Source organism: Prunus mume, linkage group LG5 (assembly GCF_029339155.1).
Source record: "Prunus mume cultivar Tortuosa linkage group LG5, ASM2933915v1, whole genome shotgun sequence".
Taxonomy (NCBI): Eukaryota; Viridiplantae; Streptophyta; class Magnoliopsida; order Rosales; family Rosaceae; genus Prunus; species Prunus mume.
In genome coordinates, this window is record NC_142702.1 from 28,728,310 (window position 1) to 28,749,834 (window position 21,525).

At 36.8% G+C, this 21,525-nt stretch overlaps 4 protein-coding genes across 6 annotated transcripts; 3 read left to right on the top strand and 1 right to left on the bottom strand.

Moving 5' to 3' along the window:
- Positions 1 to 479: 479 nt before the first annotated feature.
- On the top strand, positions 480 to 4,296 carry LOC103333211 (RNA polymerase III subunit RPC82 family protein). 2 transcript variants are annotated; one of them, XR_016126923.1, is made up of 14 exons: positions 480 to 680; positions 773 to 920; positions 1,041 to 1,144; positions 1,241 to 1,328; positions 1,459 to 1,610; positions 2,098 to 2,238; positions 2,342 to 2,446; positions 2,534 to 2,645; positions 2,797 to 2,946; positions 3,083 to 3,120; positions 3,219 to 3,311; positions 3,605 to 3,690; positions 3,807 to 3,956; positions 4,104 to 4,296. XR_016126923.1 is itself a non-coding variant. In XM_008236016.2 (14 exons), the coding sequence occupies exons 1-14, from the start codon at positions 609 to 611 to the stop codon at positions 4,236 to 4,238; spliced, it is 1,581 nt and encodes a 526-aa protein (XP_008234238.2). In that variant the 5' UTR covers positions 482 to 608; the 3' UTR covers positions 4,239 to 4,296. The 2 variants fall into 2 exon arrangements, 1 of the variants encoding a protein (XP_008234238.2); XM_008236016.2 differs by having other exon boundaries at positions 482 to 680; positions 3,598 to 3,690.
- A 281-nt stretch (positions 4,297 to 4,577) lies between these two features.
- LOC103333210 (uncharacterized) lies at positions 4,578 to 6,531 on the bottom strand. 2 transcript variants are annotated; one of them, XM_008236015.3, is made up of 3 exons: positions 6,197 to 6,531; positions 5,524 to 5,578; positions 4,578 to 5,111 (listed from the first exon to the last, which is right to left on the bottom strand). In XM_008236015.3, the coding sequence occupies exons 1-3, from the start codon at positions 6,440 to 6,442 to the stop codon at positions 4,732 to 4,734; spliced, it is 681 nt and encodes a 226-aa protein (XP_008234237.2). In that variant the 5' UTR covers positions 6,443 to 6,531; the 3' UTR covers positions 4,578 to 4,731. The 2 variants fall into 2 exon arrangements, with proteins under 2 accessions (XP_008234237.2, XP_088908240.1); XM_089052114.1 differs by lacking the exon at positions 6,197 to 6,531 and adding an exon at positions 5,670 to 6,138.
- Positions 6,532 to 8,187: 1,656 nt separating this feature from the next.
- LOC103333410 (cytochrome P450 714C2-like) lies at positions 8,188 to 10,437 on the top strand. Its single transcript, XM_008236239.3, has 4 exons — positions 8,188 to 8,502; positions 8,638 to 8,867; positions 8,981 to 9,604; positions 9,919 to 10,437. The coding sequence occupies exons 1-4, from the start codon at positions 8,226 to 8,228 to the stop codon at positions 10,348 to 10,350; spliced, it is 1,563 nt and encodes a 520-aa protein (XP_008234461.3). The 5' UTR covers positions 8,188 to 8,225; the 3' UTR covers positions 10,351 to 10,437.
- An 8,177-nt stretch (positions 10,438 to 18,614) lies between these two features.
- Positions 18,615 to 21,504, top strand: LOC103333209 (cytochrome P450 714C2-like). The gene is made up of 4 exons (XM_008236014.3): positions 18,615 to 18,949; positions 19,081 to 19,310; positions 19,598 to 20,206; positions 20,966 to 21,504. Exons 1-4 carry the CDS (start codon positions 18,643 to 18,645, stop codon positions 21,392 to 21,394), a joined length of 1,575 nt encoding a protein of 524 aa, XP_008234236.2. The 5' UTR covers positions 18,615 to 18,642; the 3' UTR covers positions 21,395 to 21,504.
- Positions 21,505 to 21,525: the final 21 nt, after the last annotated feature.

Here is a 21,525-nt window from a genome sequence, read left to right on the forward strand (position 1 = left end):
CGTTGCATGGTTATATATGTAGAGGGCAGGTAAAAGTTGTAATCAAACAGCTCTTCTTGCCACCGAAAAACTCAGCATATTCCCTATAAGATAATGACACGTTCAATCGATCGATAAAAAAGATAATGACACATTCCTTCCTTCTTTAATTTCTAATATAATCCTTCATTATTCTTAAGTATTATTATTTCTTATGATATATATCTTATTTATATATTTTGTCTATTTTAAAGTCGTTTTATGATGAGAGTGCTATATATGGACCATAGATATGAACGTTCATATGAGTTACATGATTTATTGAACAGTAACTTCACTTGAGTTTATTGAATTTGGACGTTCGTTTTGATTTGATCCCTTTATAACTCTCTGCCATCCAACTTCTCGGCTCAGGCCCAGTGAAGCTCGGGCCTAATTTTATCGGCCCGCAATAGCCTACCCAATAGGGTTTGTTGTCTTTGAATTAAAGATTAAAATAATAAAACGGTGAGCATTGACCACTGGAGGGAGCTGCAACTCTCGCCTGAGGCCTGCGTCTACCTTGGTTATTATTTCCCGCCTATCTTTGTCCGCTCTTTCACTGAAGAAGGAGAAGTAGGCAGAAGAAGATGACGCTGACCCACTACGGCATCAAATATGCCGTACACATCATCACCTCCAACTTCGGCAATCTCGTCGCTGTAACTCTCTCTCTTTCTCTTCAAAGCTTTTACCTTTTTCTTCAGATCATGGGTAATTATCATTGATTTTATGTATGTGTCTGTGGTTGCAGAAAGTGTGTGAAAGTCTACTAAGAAGAAGACACTTAAGCCTAAAACAGCTAATTGGGTTCACAGAGCTGACCCCTCAGCAAGTCAAGAACTCTCTCCTCATTCTAATCCAACACAATTGCGTTCAACCCTTCTCCTTCGACCAATCCGGTGCGTCTCTTAACCCTAAACCCAGCTTATGTTCTTTTCAATTTTCATGTGGGCTTTTGGGTTTGCTCAATGAGAGCATAAAATGAGTGAATTTTTTTGTTTGCCTATGTGGTGATGCAGAGGGCCCAAAAGTCACTCAGTATATAGCGCTCTTCGATAATATAATCCACCGGGGGAGGTTTGCCAAATTTCTTGCTGTTGTATCCCAGGAACTCGATACAGATGTTGGTTTCTTTGTTCTTTTTGTTTTTGGTTTGGTTTGTTGTTTTTAGGGGGTCATCGATTCTCTGATCACTGCCTTTCCTTCATTTGTTTTCCAGCGTGAACTAATTCTCAAGGATTTGCTTGAGAATGGTAGGCTTACACTTAAACAAATAATTGAAGGAGCTGAATCAAGTAAAAGTCAAGGTGAGCCTTTTATCAATGTTTTATTGAATATTTTTGCTTCAATTTAAAGTTGAGTGGGAGCATTGTGACTAAGTGTACGGTTCATGTGCTCCATTCCTACAACTTGCTTTTTTTTTTCCCCTCCAACCAGGAGATTCTGCAGGTAAGGATTCTGTCCTGGAAAGCTTTCTTAAACTTGTGAACGCCCATTTTGTTGAACGCTGCCCGGCTCCAGAACCAGTTCTTGAACAAGCTACTAAACAAGAAGGTCCTGCAAAGAAGCGAGGTGCTAAGTCTGCTAAGGTAATCTGTAATAGATAATTTGTGTCGAAGATATAGATTATGCCACGGGGAGGGGTGATTAGGTTTGATTGGAAGTTTGTCAGCCTTTATTACTGGACTGGATAAAAATGAAGGTTGCATTTTTAGTGGACATCGAATTGTGTTGTGTTCGGATGGTGTAATTTCAGTTTCCTGTCAAGTACTAGTCTACTTTACAGTGCGTCTAATTAATCATGCTAGCTAACTCAATACTAACTTTACCTATTTATTGATTGTGGCATGTGTTCAGGTCGATATATATATACCCTGTGAACCAAAAACTCAAAATTAAGACCCCATATATTTGAACCAAATCAATCATACAAGCCCTATAAACTAAAGATACTCAATTCATATGCTAGCAAAATTAAGAAAAGTGTTCTCTACTTTAAAACCCTCTTTAGTTGCGCAGTGTTAATTTATTTTTTAAATTGCAGATCTTTATAATTCAATTTTGGAACTTTTACAGATGGTTGAAGTACCCGAGACCATTGAACAGCGTGTTATAGCAGCAGCAGCGCCTCCGGAAGCCATAAGATTTTCAATTATGATAGATTCTGAAGCTGATGCTTGTGGAGGAAAAAGTGATAATATGAGTGTTGGGGAGAAGGTTGGTAAAGGGATTGTCATTTCTATATACCAGGGATAGTTGTTCTAGTATGCAGTTTCCTGAAAAGTACCCTATTCTAATGTGCTATTTTCTGATTTTATAGCGAAAGCATGCTACTTTGGAGTTCGATGCAGAATTTGGGTCGAATGATGAAGTGGTTCTTTGGCGTGCCAATTTTGAGGAATTCATTCGATGTCTAAGGCATAAGGTTGGTTTTCTGTCTGTTTTTCTGTTTGGAATGTAATTATCCATTCATACTGATATGGTACCTGCATATTCTGTCTATGTGTTCTAGGCTTGCGCTGAGAATGTGAGAGCACGACTGGATGATGAAGCTGCAGTTGTCTTAAGAGCAATGCTTAAGGCAACTAGAACTGCTGAGAAGAAAGTTAAAACAGAAAATTCAGGTAAACTGGATGTTCAGATTCTTGCATGCTATAAAATTAAAGTGAAGCCTTAATAAATGAAATCAGGGAGCAGTAGTACCTGATTGGCCGTTTGCCTACCATTGTTCCATGCTGTCTCCTTAGCTCATAGTTTTGTTGATTTCTTTTGCAGTTCCTTTATCACTTAATACCATTTATGAAGAGGTAATAAACAGTGAAGCCGGTCGTAGTTTGACTGTGGGTCGTGTCAGAGATTTGCTCAGCGTGCTCTGTGATTCAAGCCAAGAAAGAGATGTAGACGAGGACGAGTCATATAGTGCTGGTACAACTCCCTCTCATACAACTTTATATATTTTCAAAACTTGAATTTGGGTTTTTATGTATCCTTTATCTCTCATATGGATGACCTAGTGATACATTGAATATTGTTTTTACTCACACATTTGTTTCTTGTACAGACTTGAAGAAAATTCTTGAGCTAGCTCAGGATGATGAGGTTTTTTTTTTCTTTTCTGATTTTTGGTCTTATAAAAAATACGAAAATAAATCTTTATTTACCAAGACAGATGTCTAAGTACATTTCCTTTTCTGCAGGTGGAGTCAATTGTTTTGAAAAGATATGGGAAAGATGCTTATACAATGTTTAGAATACTGTCACTTGCCGGTCGTCCAATTGAGACGGATAAGGTGATAACATTGCTATGGGTTCCTCCACTGGCAACTGAGAAGATTTCGTAGACATCAGTATAATTTTTTAAAATATCGCTCTTTTATTTAGTTATTGAGAATACTGAAAGGAACTAAATTGAACCCAGCAATCTCTCTCTTCTAAGAGTTTAATGTGACAGAATATTGCATGAGAAGTTCCTAGATAAATTCTCTCAACTTTCCAAGATAAAGTATTCAAGTTTGTTGTGGTTGTTAAAATAGTGCATTTGTTACTTCATTTACTTATTCCAATACTTCTTTGTAGATTTCAGATATGTCACAGTTATCACTTGTTGAAAAGAACGAAACTCCCAAGATTCTCTATAACCTGTGGAAGGATGATTACTTGCATATGGAGGTAAAGCAGTTGCCTCTTTTACGTACGATGCGTGCACACCCATACACATACATACACGAGTAGTGTATTTATTTATTTAGTTTTGCTCTCCATGACAATGTTTCATATCCTTGCAGAGATTAGTTGTAACAGGAGCTAGACAGTCACAGTTCTTGGTGTGGAGAGTAGATAAACCCATAATTTGGAAACATGTTTTGGATGAGATGTTCCACACTGCCTTGAATTTAAGTCTTCGACTGGCTTGTGAGGAGGAACGATTCAAGGAGGTTCGTAAATACGGGCAATTACTTTTTTTTTTTTAAATTTGAATTTATGTATTTGTTTCTTTGTTCTGGAATACGGGCATTGATGCGAGGAAGATTTGAATAGTGTACATGTAGTTTGTTTTCATGTGTCGTGGTGATTCTTTGCAGATTACTGATCTCCCAGCACACAAACTTCTCGGGGAAATGGCGAAGCAATGGCAACTATACAGAAATGTCATTTTAGTTTTGCAAGCATCCCTTTTGAAGCTTGATGATGCTCTCATGCTCTTCCATGACTTCTGAGATTGTAGACGGCTTCGTTCTGACTCTAAATTAATAAATATTATTGCCAACTTTCTGATCCCTTGTATACCAACCCTTGGTTTATTCTGGTTGGATCGGCCTTTCAGTTGCTGGTCTTTGTAGTCTTTAAGTAAATAATTAAAATTTGAAGAGTGTAGGCCTGGTAACTAAAAATTTGAAGAAAATTACAGATAAAAAGAAGTAATATTAAGAATCTTCTTCAGCAAGAATGAACTTCGACCATCCTAAGAAGGCCTGGCATTCTTTATCACCAGGTTTGTTACTTTGTTTTGTACCAAATTGTAGCAGAAATTTATCAGGAAAAAAAAAAAAACCAAGTTACCAATTTTTTTTTAAATTATTTTCAGCAGAAATACTGCAATGCACTTGGATCTGTGTGACAAAACATCTATATACAGAAAGTCTCTAGTATCAGCAAAATAATGGGTAGCCTCTTTCCCCTGTTTCGTAGCTAGCTGTTGGTGTTTCTAACTCACCATACTACAGACCGTGTTCCTGATGTGTTGTTTCTGCTTCGATATTCCTCCTTTGTCACCCCATAATAGATTGGTTTACTGCCTGCAAATGTGATGAAGTTCCAACCAAACACTGAACCCCCCACAATGTAGCTCCCCTGTAGTTGGCTAGCAACTGGTTTCTTATCTGAGCTGAGAGGGATCGACCGAGTACGAGCTTGCACTGGCTTCTCTACAGAGCATCTTGGTTGAAGATGCTTTTGTTGTTTGTCATCTTGGTTTTCTCTCGCAGGATCGCTGTCATGTGTTGAATGCTGTGTTTCCGACACAAACTTCCTGTGTGTGTCTCCTGCATCCTTGGCCATCTGTTTGTATAGATCCATCAGAAGCTTCATTTCTGAAAATTACATGTTTACACGTCTTATCAAACAATGTGCTTTCCAAACAAAACATGCAGAACTTCATTAATGTACCAGCAGATGATCCTACCTAAGCAATGAAACTGGCCAATGTGTCGTGCTTTCATGCAAAATAGAGCCAAAAGGACTCGTATAACCATTAATCACAGTCCAAATTTCAAATGCTTCAAGTTCAAACTAATTAATTACAAGTGGATTTTCTGAGAAAGGAGCACCTCGTGCCTAGAGTAGTAAATCCATGAGAGAAACCTTGACTGAAAGTGAGTCCAAGCACGGATTGTAGGCCAAGTTGAAGAATTAAATCAAGGATTAGCCATGGCATTTCAGTCTATCATGTTTATGCAATACTGCAAGTACATAAGATGTAATTATGTATCTTAAACAACTCACGTTTTCGAATTTCATCAGCTGCCTTACTATTTCGAAAATCTGGCGTCTGAAGAACCTGCATACAGATCAAAATGTGGTCTTTCACAAAAATAGACAAAGAATTCAAGGGACAAGATATTGTAATGACAGATTTTCCTTATCTGGACCTTATAGAACAACATCAAAGAACACATTTTTATCTTCTTTTTTTATGCTGTACCTATGTCCTTTTAGCAACTAAATGGTGGGCAAAAAAACATACCTAGTGCTATAAAATGGGTGTAGAAGCCTAGACTAGACCCAACTAAGCCTAGCTTGCTCCACTCAATCGTTGGGCTATATTCACGGACAATAGGTGTACCTAACTTGCCTAAACTTTCAAAAGAAAACAAAACCCCTCAAGTAAATGAATGTATATTCAAGAAAACACGCAAGCTTGGGAGATATCAAAACCAGTAAGTGAACAAGGCTAACATCCATTCATTATCAGAGCCAATGTCTTCTGAGCAGCAAAACAGAGACCAATAAACATACATATTGGCTCAACACAAATATTAAAAAAAGACCAGAAAAGAACAAATGCAAGTGTGACGCAGAGAAACCCATTAAGCAAATAACAAAACTTGATAACACCGTAACATAATTGGTTGCACCATTGATGGGTTAGAAATTGAGCGTATGAAATGAAACCCACCTCAATAAAATTGGGACGGAGTTGTTGAACAAGAGCGCGAATTTTAAACATGGAGGAACGTTGTTGGAAGTCCATATTGATCATTGGTTTTCTTTTCCTGGTGTCCTTCGGCTTCCAAGGAGGAAGAAAAATGGGTTTGTAAATCAGAGGGTCTTCTTCTTGTTGTTGGGCTGTGCTGGGTGCATGTGGCCTTGCTGTTACGTGTCTTTTTGTGCTCTCAACACCTTTTGGTCTAGGCCCTTCCATGGATTTCCACTCGAAATCAGCGACCCTTTGGCAAGTTGTTGCTATTTTTGCGCTGTGCTGATACGTTTTGCTGTTGGTAATATTTTTTGGTGATCTTATGTCCCATTGCTATTGAAAATGTAACACCAATAATGGAAATAAGATAACAAATAGAAATCTAATCTAATCACCATGAGAAAAAGAGAAAAAAATAGAGATAATGAAGTCTAATCTAATGGGTGTTGATGGGTATTGGGCTGAGCCAAAGAATTTATCACCTTTTTTTATTGAAGGTCCCTATTTCTTAATCGTTTGATCAAATTAGTTAATCATTGAATCAAATCAACAGTTAAAAGATAAGACTTTATCTGAGGGTTTAGATAAAATCTTCACCTTAGAGTCATATATAAGACCCCGTTATAGAATTCTTGCATATAAGGCCATCTCCAGTCATGAGTTATATCTAAAATATAGTCCTAAATTAATACAAAATTCATCTCCAGTGGGCTAAATAAAATTTTGGCCAAATTTGGAGGTCACATTTGGTCATTTAGCCCTTCAACCGTAAATGTAGCTTAGCTTTGGCTAGGCCAAATTTATAGTGGACCTCATTCATGTGCTTTTCAACAACCAATCATTAAAGTCTCCTACTTTCATTTTCAAAATAATAAAATATGAAGGATCTTATAACCCTGCATGGCTGAAGATAGAAAAATTTAGCCAAACACTATTTTTTTAAAATAATATTTTAAAAGACTAAATTTTTAGTCCTAGACTACATTTAATCCTATGACTAGAGATGGCCTAAAATAACCAGGCTGACCCTCTACCATGTTGCTTTGTTTTGACCCAAATATCAGAGGAAGTACTAGGCCCCTACATTCTTTTTCAAAGACGATGAAGCTGACAAGACTTACCCAAAAAGCCAAAAACGATAAAGTACTAAAAAATCATTGGAATATTGGATTTGACATTAATTTTACATCGGTTTTGGTTACATTAATGAAAAGCAAGCAGCAAGAGATTATTCAAAGGACCGTGCTGATAATAAGTGCAACTTCGGAGCAGCCAAGAGCTGGAAATATTTATTAGTAAAAAAAGTTAGTAAGCTATAGTGGCGGAGGGTCTTATTCATCCACCCATGGAAAAATTGTTTGGTTCCCAGCCAAAAAAAATATGGTGCATGTGATAGACAAATATATGGTCCCATTAAACATTAGGAATCAATCACTACAAACAACTGAAACTAACATGCATGAATGATTGTTTTAAAATATTATCATTATACCGTTTGATATTACTATTTTACATAGTATAATATGCGTGAATTGATAACACAACGTAACAGTGTGGCAGTCACATAAAAATTACTTCATCGAATATTTGTTGTAGTTCTACCGGATATTCTCAAGTACCAATGCACCTAGTTTCCAATGCTGGAAAATGTGTAATGCATACACCAACACCGTCGTTTGAAAAAAAAAACACAGAACGAATAAGCCTAGCTAGTCTTAAAAAAATGCCATGTCACTAAGAAAGAAATGTTGGCGTCGTAGTCAAAGATTGGTATTCACATATATATGCACACGCATGTGCCTTTTGGTGCTTATTATTGAATAATTAAATGTTTAATTCGTAAAATATTCTGACATTCTTCAACCTCATACATCAAATGACCACCAGAAGAGGCTTCTATAAATACTCACCTCATTTCTTCTTGTCTTCACAACCAGGTTCTTACTGGTAGTGCATTGAGAGAGAGAGAGAGAGAGAGAGAGAGAGAGAGAGAGCTTCATAGTTAACCATGGGGCTCTTCTTCTTCATCATCATCATGATCCTGTTGTACATGTGCTGCAGATTATTCTTTTCCTGCTGGGTTTTCCCAATGCTAGCATATATGAAGTTTAAGAAAAATGGGTTACATGGTCCATCTCCAAGTTTTCCTTTTGGAAATCTAAATGAGATGAAAAAGAAGATCAATATCAAAAGCTCTTCTTCATTTGTGTCTAATTCAAATATCATCAGCCATGACATACACTCAACTCTATTTCCCTACTTTGATCGTTGGCTGAACTCCCACGGTAAGCATATTTTAGCGCACCTCCAACAAATGATATATACATAACTTTTTTTCCCTTTCAAATTAACTAAATGAGAATGTTTTGTGTTGAGCTGGGTATTATTGTCATAACTTATACATGGTATTGCATATGCAGGAAAGGTGTTCATCTACTGGTTGGGGACAGAGCCATTTTTGTACATAACAGATCCAGCGTTACTGAAAAAATTGTCTGCAGAGGTCAAATCAAAGAACTGGGGCAAGCCAGCTGTGTTTAGACATGATAGAGCCCCCATGTTCGGCAATGGCCTCGTCATGTCTGAAGGCGATGAGTGGCTCCGTCACCGCCATGCTGCGACTCCTGCTTTTAAACCTATCAACTTGAAGGTACGTAATTACAAAATAAAAAAAGGAGGTCCAGTGTTTGAATCCCCCATTTTTCAATATCGCTTATATAAATTCCATGAAAGGGTTACAAATTAATTTGTATTTTATTACAGGCCATGGTGAAGTTAATGGTTGAGACCACCACAAAAATGGTAGACAAGTGGACTACCCTCATAGATTCCGGCACTCAAGAAATCGAAGTGGAGAGAGAAATCAAAGCAACATCAGGGGAGATCATAGCCAAGACCAGCTTTGGCATTAGTTACCAAAACAGCCGCGCTGACCTAGTGTTCCAAAAATTAAAAGCCCTGCAAATGATCCTCTTCGAGCCGAACCATTTTATGGGAGTTCCTCTTGGAAAATTCCTGCACCCGAAGAAAACCCTCGAGGCCAGAAGACTTGGAAAACAGATTGACCAACTCTTGACATCAATCATTACTGCTCGGAAACAATCGTCTCCAACTACGCCTCCGTGGCACGACTTGCTTGGGTTGTTGCTTCAAGAAAGTGGTACTGAAGAATGGGGAAGCTTTACAAAAGGTTTAACCACACAGCAAGTAGTGGATGAATGCAAGACCTTCTTCTTTGGTGGTCATGACACAACAGCATTGGCAATCACATGGGCGATGCTTCTTCTGGCCATGCATCCCGAGTGGCAAAACCAGTTGAGGGAAGAGATTAGGGAGGTCGTGGGAGGTAAACAAATTGACGTCCACATGCTAGCTTCACTAAAGAAGGTAGCAAATTAATGATTTCTATCGCATTAGTTTGCATGCATGCATGTGTATAGGTATATCTATGTGTTGCATGCATGTGAATTTCTCATGAGCCTCTCTCCACCAACTTTTAATAATTGATTTGGAGTAATTGGATGCTCTAACATCTATTTATTATATATGACGTTCAACATTTAAAGAAAACTCCTTATTAGTTATGTACTAATTAACAAAACCATGCATGTTTCTACTATTGTTCTGGAATTAGTTATATGGCCATGGTGATGAAAGAAAAAAAAAAACTAATAATTATTTTGTAATATTCGTGCATGCAGTTGGGATGGGTGATTAGTGAGGTTTTTCGACTGTATCCATCAGCACCAAATGCACAAAGGCAAGCGAGAGAGGACATTCAAGTGAGCGATAACGTAACAATCCCCAGTGGGACCAATATGTGGATTGACATCGTGGGCATGCACCATGACCCAGCTCTTTGGGGTGAGGATGTGAATGAGTTCAAGCCTGAGAGGTTCAAGGATGACATACATGGTGGGTGCAAACACAAGATGGGGTATTTGCCTTTTGGGTTTGGAGGAAGAATGTGCATTGGTCGAAATTTAGGCTCTATGGAGATTAAGATTGTCCTAACCCTAATTCTATCAAGGTTTTCTTTTACCATCTCCCCGACTTATTGTCATTCTCCTTGTATTATGCTCACCATGAGGCCTTCCTTTGGACTCCCTCTTGTATTTCAGCCTCTTTATTAGGCCCTAATGCGTTTATATTTATTACTTCTTATAGTCAGATTCAGATTATTGTGAGTTATTGTCACTTGGATGATGGATCCTTATTTCACTTTTGGAAAACGAGCAAATCAAATCACCTTAATTTATATTAACGTACGTATCTCGATTAGATTATCTTCGGTAACTCAAATGGCCAACAAAAATATTAACTTCTCTTCTATAAATACTCAGCTCATTCTCTTCTGATCTTTACAACAAGGTTATTAGTGCGTTGAGAGAGAGAGAGAGAGAGAGAGAGAGAGAGAGAGATCCTAAAACCTTATCGAATTGGCTTATGAATCCCGATTGGCAATACCAGTTGAGGGATGAGATTAGGGAAGTCGTGGGAGATAACCAAATTGACAGCAACATATGCTTGCTGGACTACACGAGCTTCGGCTTGGATTACTTGTTTACCATGGGCTTTCTTGTGACCCAAATGTCAGCATTGGGCCCCTAAGGGATAAGATAAAAATGCCCAATAAGCGGGAAAATACGAGGCAAGTAGTATCCTTACCAAGTTGAGAGTTGATGGTAAAATATTGTGGGCGTGGGTTTTAATATATTCAAGCACGTGGAAAAGATGTTTGGTTTCCAAGCAAAAATAATGATCCAAAGTTCAAACATCAATTTGGAATCAATCGCTTGATAATGATATAAGCATCAAGTCTTGTTTTGGGCAATAGTTGTTATTAGCTGATAGGTTATGAATAATTAATTTCGCACTTGCAAATAAAAATGAACTGAAATTGACATGCATGTGGGATCGGCATCGTAGGAGGCAGAGGGATGCGGCCTACACCTTCATATTAAAGTATTTTAAATTTAATAAGAACACATCAACAATTTGCATCTTCATTTTTTTTGGATGAACAAAAGTTTAGGGAGAGATTGGCTACTTTCATAATCAGAATCAGTGCAAATTCAAAACCTCAAGCTGGAAAGATTTATGCGTTACATTCTAACTACCAAACACTGGTATGAATTTATGTAGGAAATTTGCATCTTCATTTTGATCATTTATCAATAAATATTTTATGTGTTTTCAATCACAATTAAATATTTATCCTATGTACAAAATATAAGCTTAGCTAGCCTTTTTAATTGTATCAAACCCTGGCCACTCAATTTTATTCCGTTTTATTCAATCAATTAATATACTGTATACATATGGAGGCAATTGTGAGGTTCATGGTGGAGGCCAGCACAAAAATGGTAGACAACTGGGCTAACCTCATAGATTCTGGCACTCAAGAGATCGATGTAGAGAGGGAAGCTAGTTACAGCAGCAAGAGTGTTGGCAAGACCAGACCAGTTTTGGCATCAGTTACTAAGTAGCCATCTTTAGCATCAGATTCGAAGAGGGTTGCAGCAAGAGAGCCTTGCAATGCAAACAACCCTCTTCAAAACAAACAGTTTTATGGGAGTTTTTTTTTTTTTTTTGGTGCAAATTATTATGGACCAAGAAAATCCTCGAGGGCAGAATACTTGTGAGAACCTATTTTTCAAAAAAAAAAAAACTATATATATATTATTTATTTTAAAGAAATATTTATACTATATATTAATTATTTATTAATATGATTTTTTAAATTTAATATTTATTATGAAGACCTAAATGTTATAAAATCTTAAGCCTAGTATGAGATTATTCCTTTAGGTGAAATATGACACCATTCTTGTTTCCGCTTATAGAGACTTGGAATTGGTGGTATTGTGATATCATCGACCAAAGGGGGATATGAGTCATATTATTCAATTACTTTTCTATCTTATCTTTTAGTGGTTTAAAATATTGTATATATATTTATTATTTGGTTGCATCCGTAGCCTCTGTATCATCATTCCTAACTTCAATCATTTATTCCAATTCTTTAAAATAGATTTATACCATGAAGTAGTGGTTAGAGAGAGAGAGAGAGAGAGAGAGAGAGAGAGAGAGAGATGAAGAACTTGTGTGTTTGTCTTGCATTATTTCATGTTTATCATGGTGAATGAGTTATGTAATGTGTCCTAAAAGTTCTTATTTTATGATAAATGTGAAAATCATGGATTTATTCTATTTAAAAATCTCTCTCTATTTTCAAGTTAAGCATGTTTAATTTGTGCAATATTTCACACAATATATATTATTTGGAGTTTTTGTGAAGTATGTATTATTCATGGAATATGAGAACTTCAGTGACAAGGTACTCGAATGATAAATGTATCAGATGGGAACATAGGGCAGTGCGGCTGATATGGGTCACATGTTGAGTACAATTTCTCAAGGATAACTAAGATATGAAGTAATGATGTAATATGATTTGAATTGTGTATCTTTTTATTATGTGTAAAATGACATTGTTTGACTGACATATTACATAATCTACTCACTAAGTGATGGTTTGCTCATCCTTTATTTATTTTGTTTTTCAGATCAATTAGTAGGCAAGACAAAGACGAAACCAAAGAAGTTGGATTAGGTTAGAGTGATAAAGTTTTGTTTATATAATGTACACTTGTAAGATTATTATTATTATTTTTTGTATAAGGATTTTTCAGTCTTTTTATTTTATTTCATTCAATTCATGCACCATGATTCGAGAATATTCTTTATTCTCATATTGGGTCATGACAATACTTGGGAAACAAATTCACCAACTAGTTTCGATTAGATGAGGGTCGTCTTGATGTTGAACAGATGGTGAAAGCAATCGAAGAGAAGCTGGAGCGACGCGAGCACAATGGCAAATCGGGTAAACTGCATATTTAGGCTCGGAGCTCAGAATTGAGCCCATGACCCGTCGATTCGAAGAGAACGGCGTTACAAGTAAAATGCATCGTTTTACCATGATGTATGTGCTTTTTCGGGCATCCAAGATCGTTTATAGCCCGAAATCCAGTTTTAAATTTTTTATAGTTTTTGAAAACTTTGTTATTTTTCTATTTTAATTCCTTTGTTATTCCTATGGTTTCTAGGAGTATTTAAACATACTTTACCCATGGCTAAGGTTAGGTTTTGTTATTCTAGTTTATCAAATAAACCTTTAGGTTTCCTCATATCGTCTCAGTGAATTCCAGAGTTTCATGTTTTAGACTAAGGTTTTAGCCATTTATTTATCACGTTGCGTCACGTCCTCAAATAACTACTTTCTCGAGTTATTAGGGTTATGAACAAGGAAGCTTTACAAATAATAAAGGCTTCAATTTAACCACACAAGAATATATTGGTGTGGATGAGTGCAAGACCTCTTTCTCTTGGTGGTCATGAGACAACAACATTGGCAAATCACATGGCAAAGGCAAAGCCAGTTAGGGGAAAAGATTAAATGAAGTGGTGGGGATGTAAAGAAATTGATATCTATAGCCTATAGGGTTTAGTGGTGCATGTGAATTTCTGTAGAGCTAAAGTCTAATGTCAATCAAGCCGTAGATAGAATATAACTGAGTTAAAGCACGGATATCAAAGTAGTACATGGCCTCACATTATTATTAAGGCAAAATTCATTAATAGATAGTCAACATCAATGAGTGGCCGGAAAGGGCTTATTTGCTTGCCTGTTTGAAATTTTGTTCTTTCTTTGATCTGTCCCTTTCTTCCTACACACGCTCTCTGTTAGTGGTCCAATAAAAGTCGCCTCTGTTTGGATAGATGGTGGTGGATCAAATGGGCAACGGTCGTATATGCAACAGAGTGGTGGATGCCAGCTGTCAAAACCCCGGTGGCCTCACCGTCCAAAAAGATACGATAGCCGTATGGTATGGTATACATATACTAGTGTACTGTACATGCATGTTTGTCCTCGGCTGGTAGATTAATAGTTGGACGAAGAAATTAAAACGATGTTAATTATCGTAATTAATTGTAGTTAGTTAATGATGATGATTGAGGTAAATGAAAGGCATTTTTCACATTAATATAAAATGATAATTAAATAGTCAAAAGATTTGAACATTCAGCAGCAAGAGATTTGAACCGCTTTCCTTTACTGAATGTTCGCCTCCCTCCCTCCTTTAATGAATCGCTATAAACGTTTTTATTCCCCTCCCTCTCCCTCCCCCAATAGTTTGAACCAAACATAAATAAATTATTTCCTTATTTTCTCAAGGAGGTCTCTCGTGACGTCGAAACTCCATGGCATGCGTGCATGTTTACAGGGGAATATTCGTATGATACCTCTTTCATTAATAGGGAAAAAAGAAAAGAAAAACCAAGTAGAGGTAATTAGTTGTGACACGGCTTCTCACTGTTAGGTGAAAAATAGACCAAAAGGAGGGAGAGGGTCACGTTTGGAATGTGTTTGTGGTGAATTTCGAATACAAAACGACTACTTCATTTCCAATTTGACGATTGACGACTGAAATTAATTTATTAATTAGCTTTGTGTGTTAAATGTAGACAATTCCTCACTCACTCACTGTAATAAGAATCGACGTCTTTGAAAGAAGCCACAAAAATCCTAAAGTTTTGTTTCAAATCCGCCTAATAAAATAGCTTCAAGTCTAAAAATAACACCTAACAAAGATATCGATATATTTTATTCGGTGTACATTTCGAAAAGTTGTGAAAGAAAAATTAATTATGATTCACGTTAATTAATTTAATATATTGATACTCTCCCACTGATCTAATTAAGTATCGAGAACCATGGTTAGTGGGTGAGGTTAGTGATGGAAAGAATTTAATTACATAATCAAACCACAAGTCAACGACCTCTCAAACAACAAAACAATAGTATTGTCTCCAAAGTAAGTATGCAAATCAAACAATATGATTCTGTAAGTTGACTTGAGAGTTTAGAGGGACAATAATTTTGTAAAAATACTAGTTAACGACATCAAATCTTTACTCAATCTTTTAATAGTTGAAAACTTGACAAGACAAGATACTGAGAGTTCGGAGTTGTCTTGTCTTCGAGCTTAATAGGGATGACAATAGCACTTGCCCTTTTTCTCCCACATTCTGTTTAACTATAGGAAATGGAAAATAGTAACAATAATTAACTTCATCAATCATCTAAATAATTCACAACGTCAATTTTGATATCCAACAATTTGACAAAAGAAAAGTTTACGCACGTATATTTCACTTAATCAATTACGGCATGTTTGGTATTCTACTTGGAGCTATTTTTTTGAACTAAAAAATAATTTTTGAGTCCAAATGGCCATAATTCGCGTTTGGTAAAGCCAATTTTTTAAAAACCCAACCAAAAAAAAAAAAAAAAGTGAGGTTTTACTCTCTCTCTCTCTCTCTCTCTCCTCGACCACCAGGAGCGTCGTCGCCGCTTTAAACCCTAAGCCCTCTACTCTGCCGCCCTAAATTCTTTCCACTCCTTCTTGCCCTCCTCCCATTTCGACCTCTTCTTATGGTAATTTCTCTGCCCCTTTTGTGTTTCTTCCTTACCACTTGGATTGGGCTTAGATTTCTCCCTTCTTCTTTTTTTTGTTAACTTCAATTTGGGAATTTAGGGTTTCTAATTTTTCGGATTTTAATTTTAAATTTTTTTAGATATTAAAAATAGTTTGGAGTTCAATACCAAACAAATTTTTAAAAAGAATCATGATTTTTGAGTTCACTTATTGAGAAGGATACTAAACAAGACCTTATTAATTCAATTTATAAACTAAATTAGGAAAAGGACGTGTTGAGGAGGGCACTTTCATAAGAAGATCACAAGTGCTTTGAGTTCATGGATGACGTCCTAATTATTTATCTCTCTAAAACGAGTCAAAACCAACCTTGTGTTGTATTGGATGGAAATAGAGAGGAGTTGAGGAGAAAGTTGGAGATGTGAAAATCGTTTGCGTGCACTTGCACTAAAATAAGAAAAACATATTGGAATTAGTAGATGAGAGCGTGTGGCTGCGGAATTGATCCCGTTTGCTTCGCAGCTTCGCTGATTTTCTTATGTTGAATTGAAAGCATTTTTGTTTACTTAGAAATCATTTAATTTTTATAAAAATATAATAAAGGACATGAAGACTTTATTTGAATTTTGACCGGAGAAAACCAAGACTGGGACTCATCTCCTCCTCATCAGGATTCAGGACAGAAGGATGGACGGAATGTTCAATTATTCTATATTAAACAATATTCTTTGGTTTACCAAGTCCACCACTGGATCTCGATCGCTAGATATATACATGCAGTGGGCCAGTGGCAGTGCAGAAGAATATCTTTATATAATTATAGGGGACGTAAAATTTACATTCATGCAATGCAAACAAACAGATTTAACATTTCAAGCCTCGTTCGTTGGTTGCCTCTCTCACTCTCTATCTCTCTCTATGTAAATAGAATTTAGAAATCATGATGGGTACCACAACAATAGTCATAGTTAAAGGTCTTTCACATTGTATTTAGTGTTAAAGTTTGTTCCAAACATCAATTTTAATCCTTTTCCATTAACGTATCTCCAAAAAAGAAGTACATTTTTCTAAAGAAAATTCATCATTTCATGAATCATATGGCTCTAATTCTATATTCTTTTTTTTTCTTGTGTTTACAACTACCGCGATTTATATGATATAATGTATACTTTTATTTCTAGAAAAATTATAGAAACTGTTAGTACAAGAAAAAATTATCATTAAATTTTAAGTTAATAACTTTAGCTAGCCCACCCATTGAAAAATTCATGGTTCCGCATCTTATGGGTAGGTTGATAATCACAAATCGGTTCAAACCTAACAACCTGCCCTCTGTATATTTGGTGTGGTTCTGGTCAGTGGTCATCACCTACGACATCTATCCGTCAAATTCAACAGTAAAAGCAAAAGTATATATGCATGAAACACATATCTTTGAATTCAATCTATTTTAGTGAGAAAAGTTGCCCTATTAACTCCAAATTAATGCATAAATAAACAATAATCACAATCGAAACTGTTGTTCATCTGAATCTGATAGAGTAAACACGATTGTACTGTACGTACTTAAAAGACATAGAAATTAATCCAACTGTGTACGTGATAATCATGTACATGTACTGAACCTACATATGTAATATGTATGCACCAACCAAGTCCATGCAACCTTGTATATATAAATACCTAGCTAATTAAGCATAAAGCTGGCTGCTTTATATAAACTTTTCCTAAGTAATGGATGGTTAAGAGTGGATCGTTAGGCATATTAGGTAACTAATTGGCACCTAGGACTAGTAGTGCAAAATTATTCCATCATGTACTGTGTCGCGCGTTGATTAGTTTCAAAAGAGTATATAATAGGATTGAATTAAGCACGTTTAATTAATACTAAGCTATTGTAATTAAGTTGGATAGTTAGTCAGCTTTATTCTTCACGTGGAGAGTATATATAATTATAATATATATCATATCTGATGGGTGATTATACGTAGTTTTATTTACAATGAAAAACGCAAATTCAACACATTGACAATTAATATTATTATATATAACGCTAACTAATGCTTTACTTTTAAATAAATTACACCAAATCCAAATTGGAGCTGCTGCCAATTTTTGAAGAACTAGACACACAGAAATCAAATTTCGGTTTTATGGTCTACGAAGCGGTTGTTGACTCCAGCCACAGCCGTACATGTGGGAATATCTGACAATCAACAAGAACTACCGACGGTGGCGTCCACACAGGACACAGCTATATCCAGTTCCTAGTACTGTAACACTTTTCAGCCGCATGCCCGGCGACTTGTATGAATGATCGAACCGCAACATAGAAAGTACTTAAAAGTTTGGTCCATCTTTTGACAAAACAAAAACGAAAAGTAAAAATGAAAAGAGAAGGAAAAGAAGAAGAAGGTGTTCAAAATGAAGCACTTGAACCCATTCAAAGTTTTTCTTGATAAACAAGGAAAATACTTTTATAATGGATCAATACACTCAAGTAATATATATACAACAAAGTTATACTATAACTGGAATCACCAAATATATATGTCATTATTATTTATGTGGGCCGAACTTAGGACATCCTTCATCCAATTGAAGACAAATATCATTAGACCAAAGACTAGTTGGTGTTGGTGGAACCGATTCCAAGTTAACTCGCACGATTCAACTCAAAAAATAAAAAGAAGAAGAAAAGAGAAGGTCGCTTAAATTAGGAGCGCGGAGTCAATTTATTATTAAAAAAAAGCCACGTCAGTAGGTCGTAGTCAAACTTCCGACATTCTTGAACTCTCCCATTATATTGGTTATTTCGTTTGATCAGCTTCTCTCCTTGTCTATAAATACTGGGTTCCCTTCTCTTGTTAAACTCACAAAACCATAAAAAGGCTTAAAAGAGACGCACACAGAAAAGCGATGGAGTTCATTGGGTCATTTCAACTTTTCTTCTTCATCTTCATGGCCGCCATGGCACTGCTGTACATGTGCTGCAGCTTAATATATTCGTTTTGGGTTTCTCCAGTCCTAGCTTACAGGAAGCTTAAGAAATATGGGCTAAATGGTCCATCTCCAAGCTTTCCTTTAGGAAATCTCACTGAGATGAAAAAGAAGACAAATGTTAAAAGCTCGTCGTCTTCATTTGGCCAGCCTAACTCAAATATCATCAGCCATGACATTCACTCAACTCTATTTCCTTACTTTGCTCGCTGGCAGAGCTCCCACGGTAATTAACAACATTACCTTCTCCAGCACTTATTTGCACTTGCTTTCAAAATCAGTCCTTAAGTATCAATTAGTGATAAATGTGTTTTACAGGTTAACTAATTTTTTATTATGTTATATTCACACATGCAGGAAAAATGTTCGTCTATTGGTTAGGCACAGAGCCATTTCTGTACATAGCCGATCCAGAGTTACTGAAAAAATTGTCTAGAGAGGTCACAGCAAAGAACTGGGGGAAGCCTGCTGTGTTTAGACGTGACAGAGCTGCCATGTTTGGTAATGGCCTCGTTATGTCAGAAGGTGATGACTGGGTTCGTCACCGCCACGTTATCACTCCTGCTTTTAACCCTACCAACTTGAAGGTCCCTCTCTCTCTCTCTCTCTCTCTCTCTCTCTCTCTCTCTCTCTCAAAGATGCTTTTTCTTCTTTTCATTATATATATAGCTTATTCTATTATGAGAATCTCAAGTTTATAAAAACACCGGAAATTGGCAAAGCATTACATTCCATACAAAGGTTAAAAAGCTTGTTTCTTATAAAAGAATATAAAACCTTAATTGGGTGAAGAATTTTTCTTCTAGTGCTTTGACTTTTAACATTTTTATATCAAATCCACTCAATTAGATTCCATGTGCAATCGATATTACAGGCAATGGCGAGCTTAATGGTGGAGACCACCACAGAAATGCTGGACAACTGGAGCGTCCTCATAGATTCCGGCTCTCAGGAAATCGACATCGAGAGAGAAATCACTGCCACGGCAGGAGAAATCATCGCCAAGACAAGCTTTGGCATTAGTTACCAAAGTGGGCGACTAGTGTATGAAAAATTAAGAGCCTTGCAAATGACCCTCTTCAAAACGAGCCGTTTTGTGGGAGTTCCCTTTGGCAAAATGATGCACCCTAAGAAAACCCTCGAGGCCAGAAGACTTGGACAAGAAATCAACCAACTGTTCCTGTCAATCATCAGTGCTCGGAAAAAATCGATCAGAGAGTCGACGCCGCAGCACGACTTGCTCGGAATACTGCTTAAGCAAAGTGAACAAGGAGGTTTTACAAAGGCTTTAACCACACAGGATCTGGTGGATGAGTGCAAGACATTTTTCTTTGGCGGTCATGAGACAACAGCATTGGCAATCACATGGACAATGTTGCTTCTGGCCACTCACCAGGATTGGCAAGATCAATTGAGACAGGAGATTAGGGAAGTGGTGGGAGATAAGGAGATTGATGTCAACATGCTTGCTGGACTAAAGAAGGTAATAATTCATTTATATATATCTCTCGCATTGTCACATCATTTTCAGCTTTTACATATACCATCCCATGCATGCATGCGTTGTTATAAACTTATGCTTTGTGTGGTGCGTCTGGATTTCTCTAAAGATAAAGTCTAATGTCTTTCATACTATAAATATAGAATTCAATGCATGGAAATTAAAGTACATGTCGACCAATATATTTTTAAAGGAGTAATGGTTTCCAGATTGAAATTAATTAATGGGATGCTTAATTAACTAAGGTTAGATAGTTAGTTGGCCGTCAAGCCATGGGTACATGCCTAATTAATTAACTCCAGGAATAGCCCGTTCAGATTGGGATGTGCAAATCTGGAACCTAAAACTAAAAATAAACACAAGAAAAAAAAGGTCAGATAGATTTGGATTTGGTCAAATGGTCAATGGTCAAACAACAGAGTGAAACCTTTGGCCTCAGTCTACGGGTTAAGGCGCGTGGGAAAGCGAGCACATGATTCCCGTTGTCACATATAGCATGACAGCCTCGCATATAATAACAAAGGAACACTTTCAGTGTTGGATTGCCACCTGGCAAAACGCTAGCGGCAAAACACTAGCGGCTTCACCGACCACCTGGCAAAACACTAGGGTCATACTCAGGTGCAAGGGGATGAGTATATTGTCTTGATCAACTAACATAACCCATGTTTGCATTTTAATTTGTTCTTTGATTAGACTAATATTTATGATTAGCTTAATTAATTGTAATTAATCATGCAGATGGAATGGGTGATGAATGAGGTTTTTCGATTGTATCCATCGGCACCAAATGCACAGAGACAAGCGAAAGGGGACATTCAAGTCAGTGATGACCTGGCAATTCCCAGTGGGACCAACATGTGGATTGACATAGTGGCCATGCACCATGACCCAGCTCTGTGGGGTGATGACGTCAATGAGTTTAAGCCCGAGAGGTTTAAAGATGACATACATGGCGGGTGCAAGCACAAGATGGGCTACTTGCCTTTTGGGTTTGGAGGAAGAATGTGCATTGGTCGAAACCTAACTTTCTTGGAGTACAAGATTGTCCTAACCCTAATTCTGTCGAAGTTTTCTTTTACCATATCTCCCACTTATTGTCACTCTCCTTCGGTTGTGCTCTCTCTCAGGCCTTCCAATGGCCTGCCGCTTGTTCTGCATCCCCTTTAGGCACAACAAGGGCCTCCAGCTTCTATCGCTCCTAATTCCTCCATTGTATAAAAGGATATTTTTTTTCTTGCAGAGAAGAATTGTAGAATGCCTTTAATTTTTTACTATTATCTCAGGTCATTCAATCAATA

Coding starts and splice junctions, on each gene's coding strand:
- LOC103333211 (XM_008236016.2), top strand. CDS start 609: ATGACGCTGACCCACTACGGCATCAAATATGCCGTACACATCATCACC. Junction 681..772: donor ACTTCGGCAATCTCGTCGCT/GTAACTCTCTCT, acceptor CTGTGGTTGCAG/AAAGTGTGTGAAAGTCTACT. Junction 2,447..2,533: donor TTCGATGTCTAAGGCATAAG/GTTGGTTTTCTG, acceptor TATGTGTTCTAG/GCTTGCGCTGAGAATGTGAG.
- LOC103333210 (XM_008236015.3), bottom strand. CDS start 6,442: ATGGAAGGGCCTAGACCAAAAGGTGTTGAGAGCACAAAAAGACACGTA. Junction 5,579..6,196: donor TCCGTCCCAATTTTATTGAG/GTGGGTTTCATT, acceptor ATCTGTATGCAG/GTTCTTCAGACGCCAGATTT. Junction 5,112..5,523: donor AGCTGATGAAATTCGAAAAC/GTGAGTTGTTTA, acceptor TGTAATTTTCAG/AAATGAAGCTTCTGATGGAT.
- LOC103333410 (XM_008236239.3), top strand. CDS start 8,226: ATGGGGCTCTTCTTCTTCATCATCATCATGATCCTGTTGTACATGTGC. Junction 8,868..8,980: donor TTAAACCTATCAACTTGAAG/GTACGTAATTAC, acceptor ATTTTATTACAG/GCCATGGTGAAGTTAATGGT. Junction 9,605..9,918: donor TGCTAGCTTCACTAAAGAAG/GTAGCAAATTAA, acceptor TCGTGCATGCAG/TTGGGATGGGTGATTAGTGA.
- LOC103333209 (XM_008236014.3), top strand. CDS start 18,643: ATGGAGTTCATTGGGTCATTTCAACTTTTCTTCTTCATCTTCATGGCC. Junction 18,950..19,080: donor TCGCTGGCAGAGCTCCCACG/GTAATTAACAAC, acceptor TCACACATGCAG/GAAAAATGTTCGTCTATTGG. Junction 19,311..19,597: donor TTAACCCTACCAACTTGAAG/GTCCCTCTCTCT, acceptor TCGATATTACAG/GCAATGGCGAGCTTAATGGT.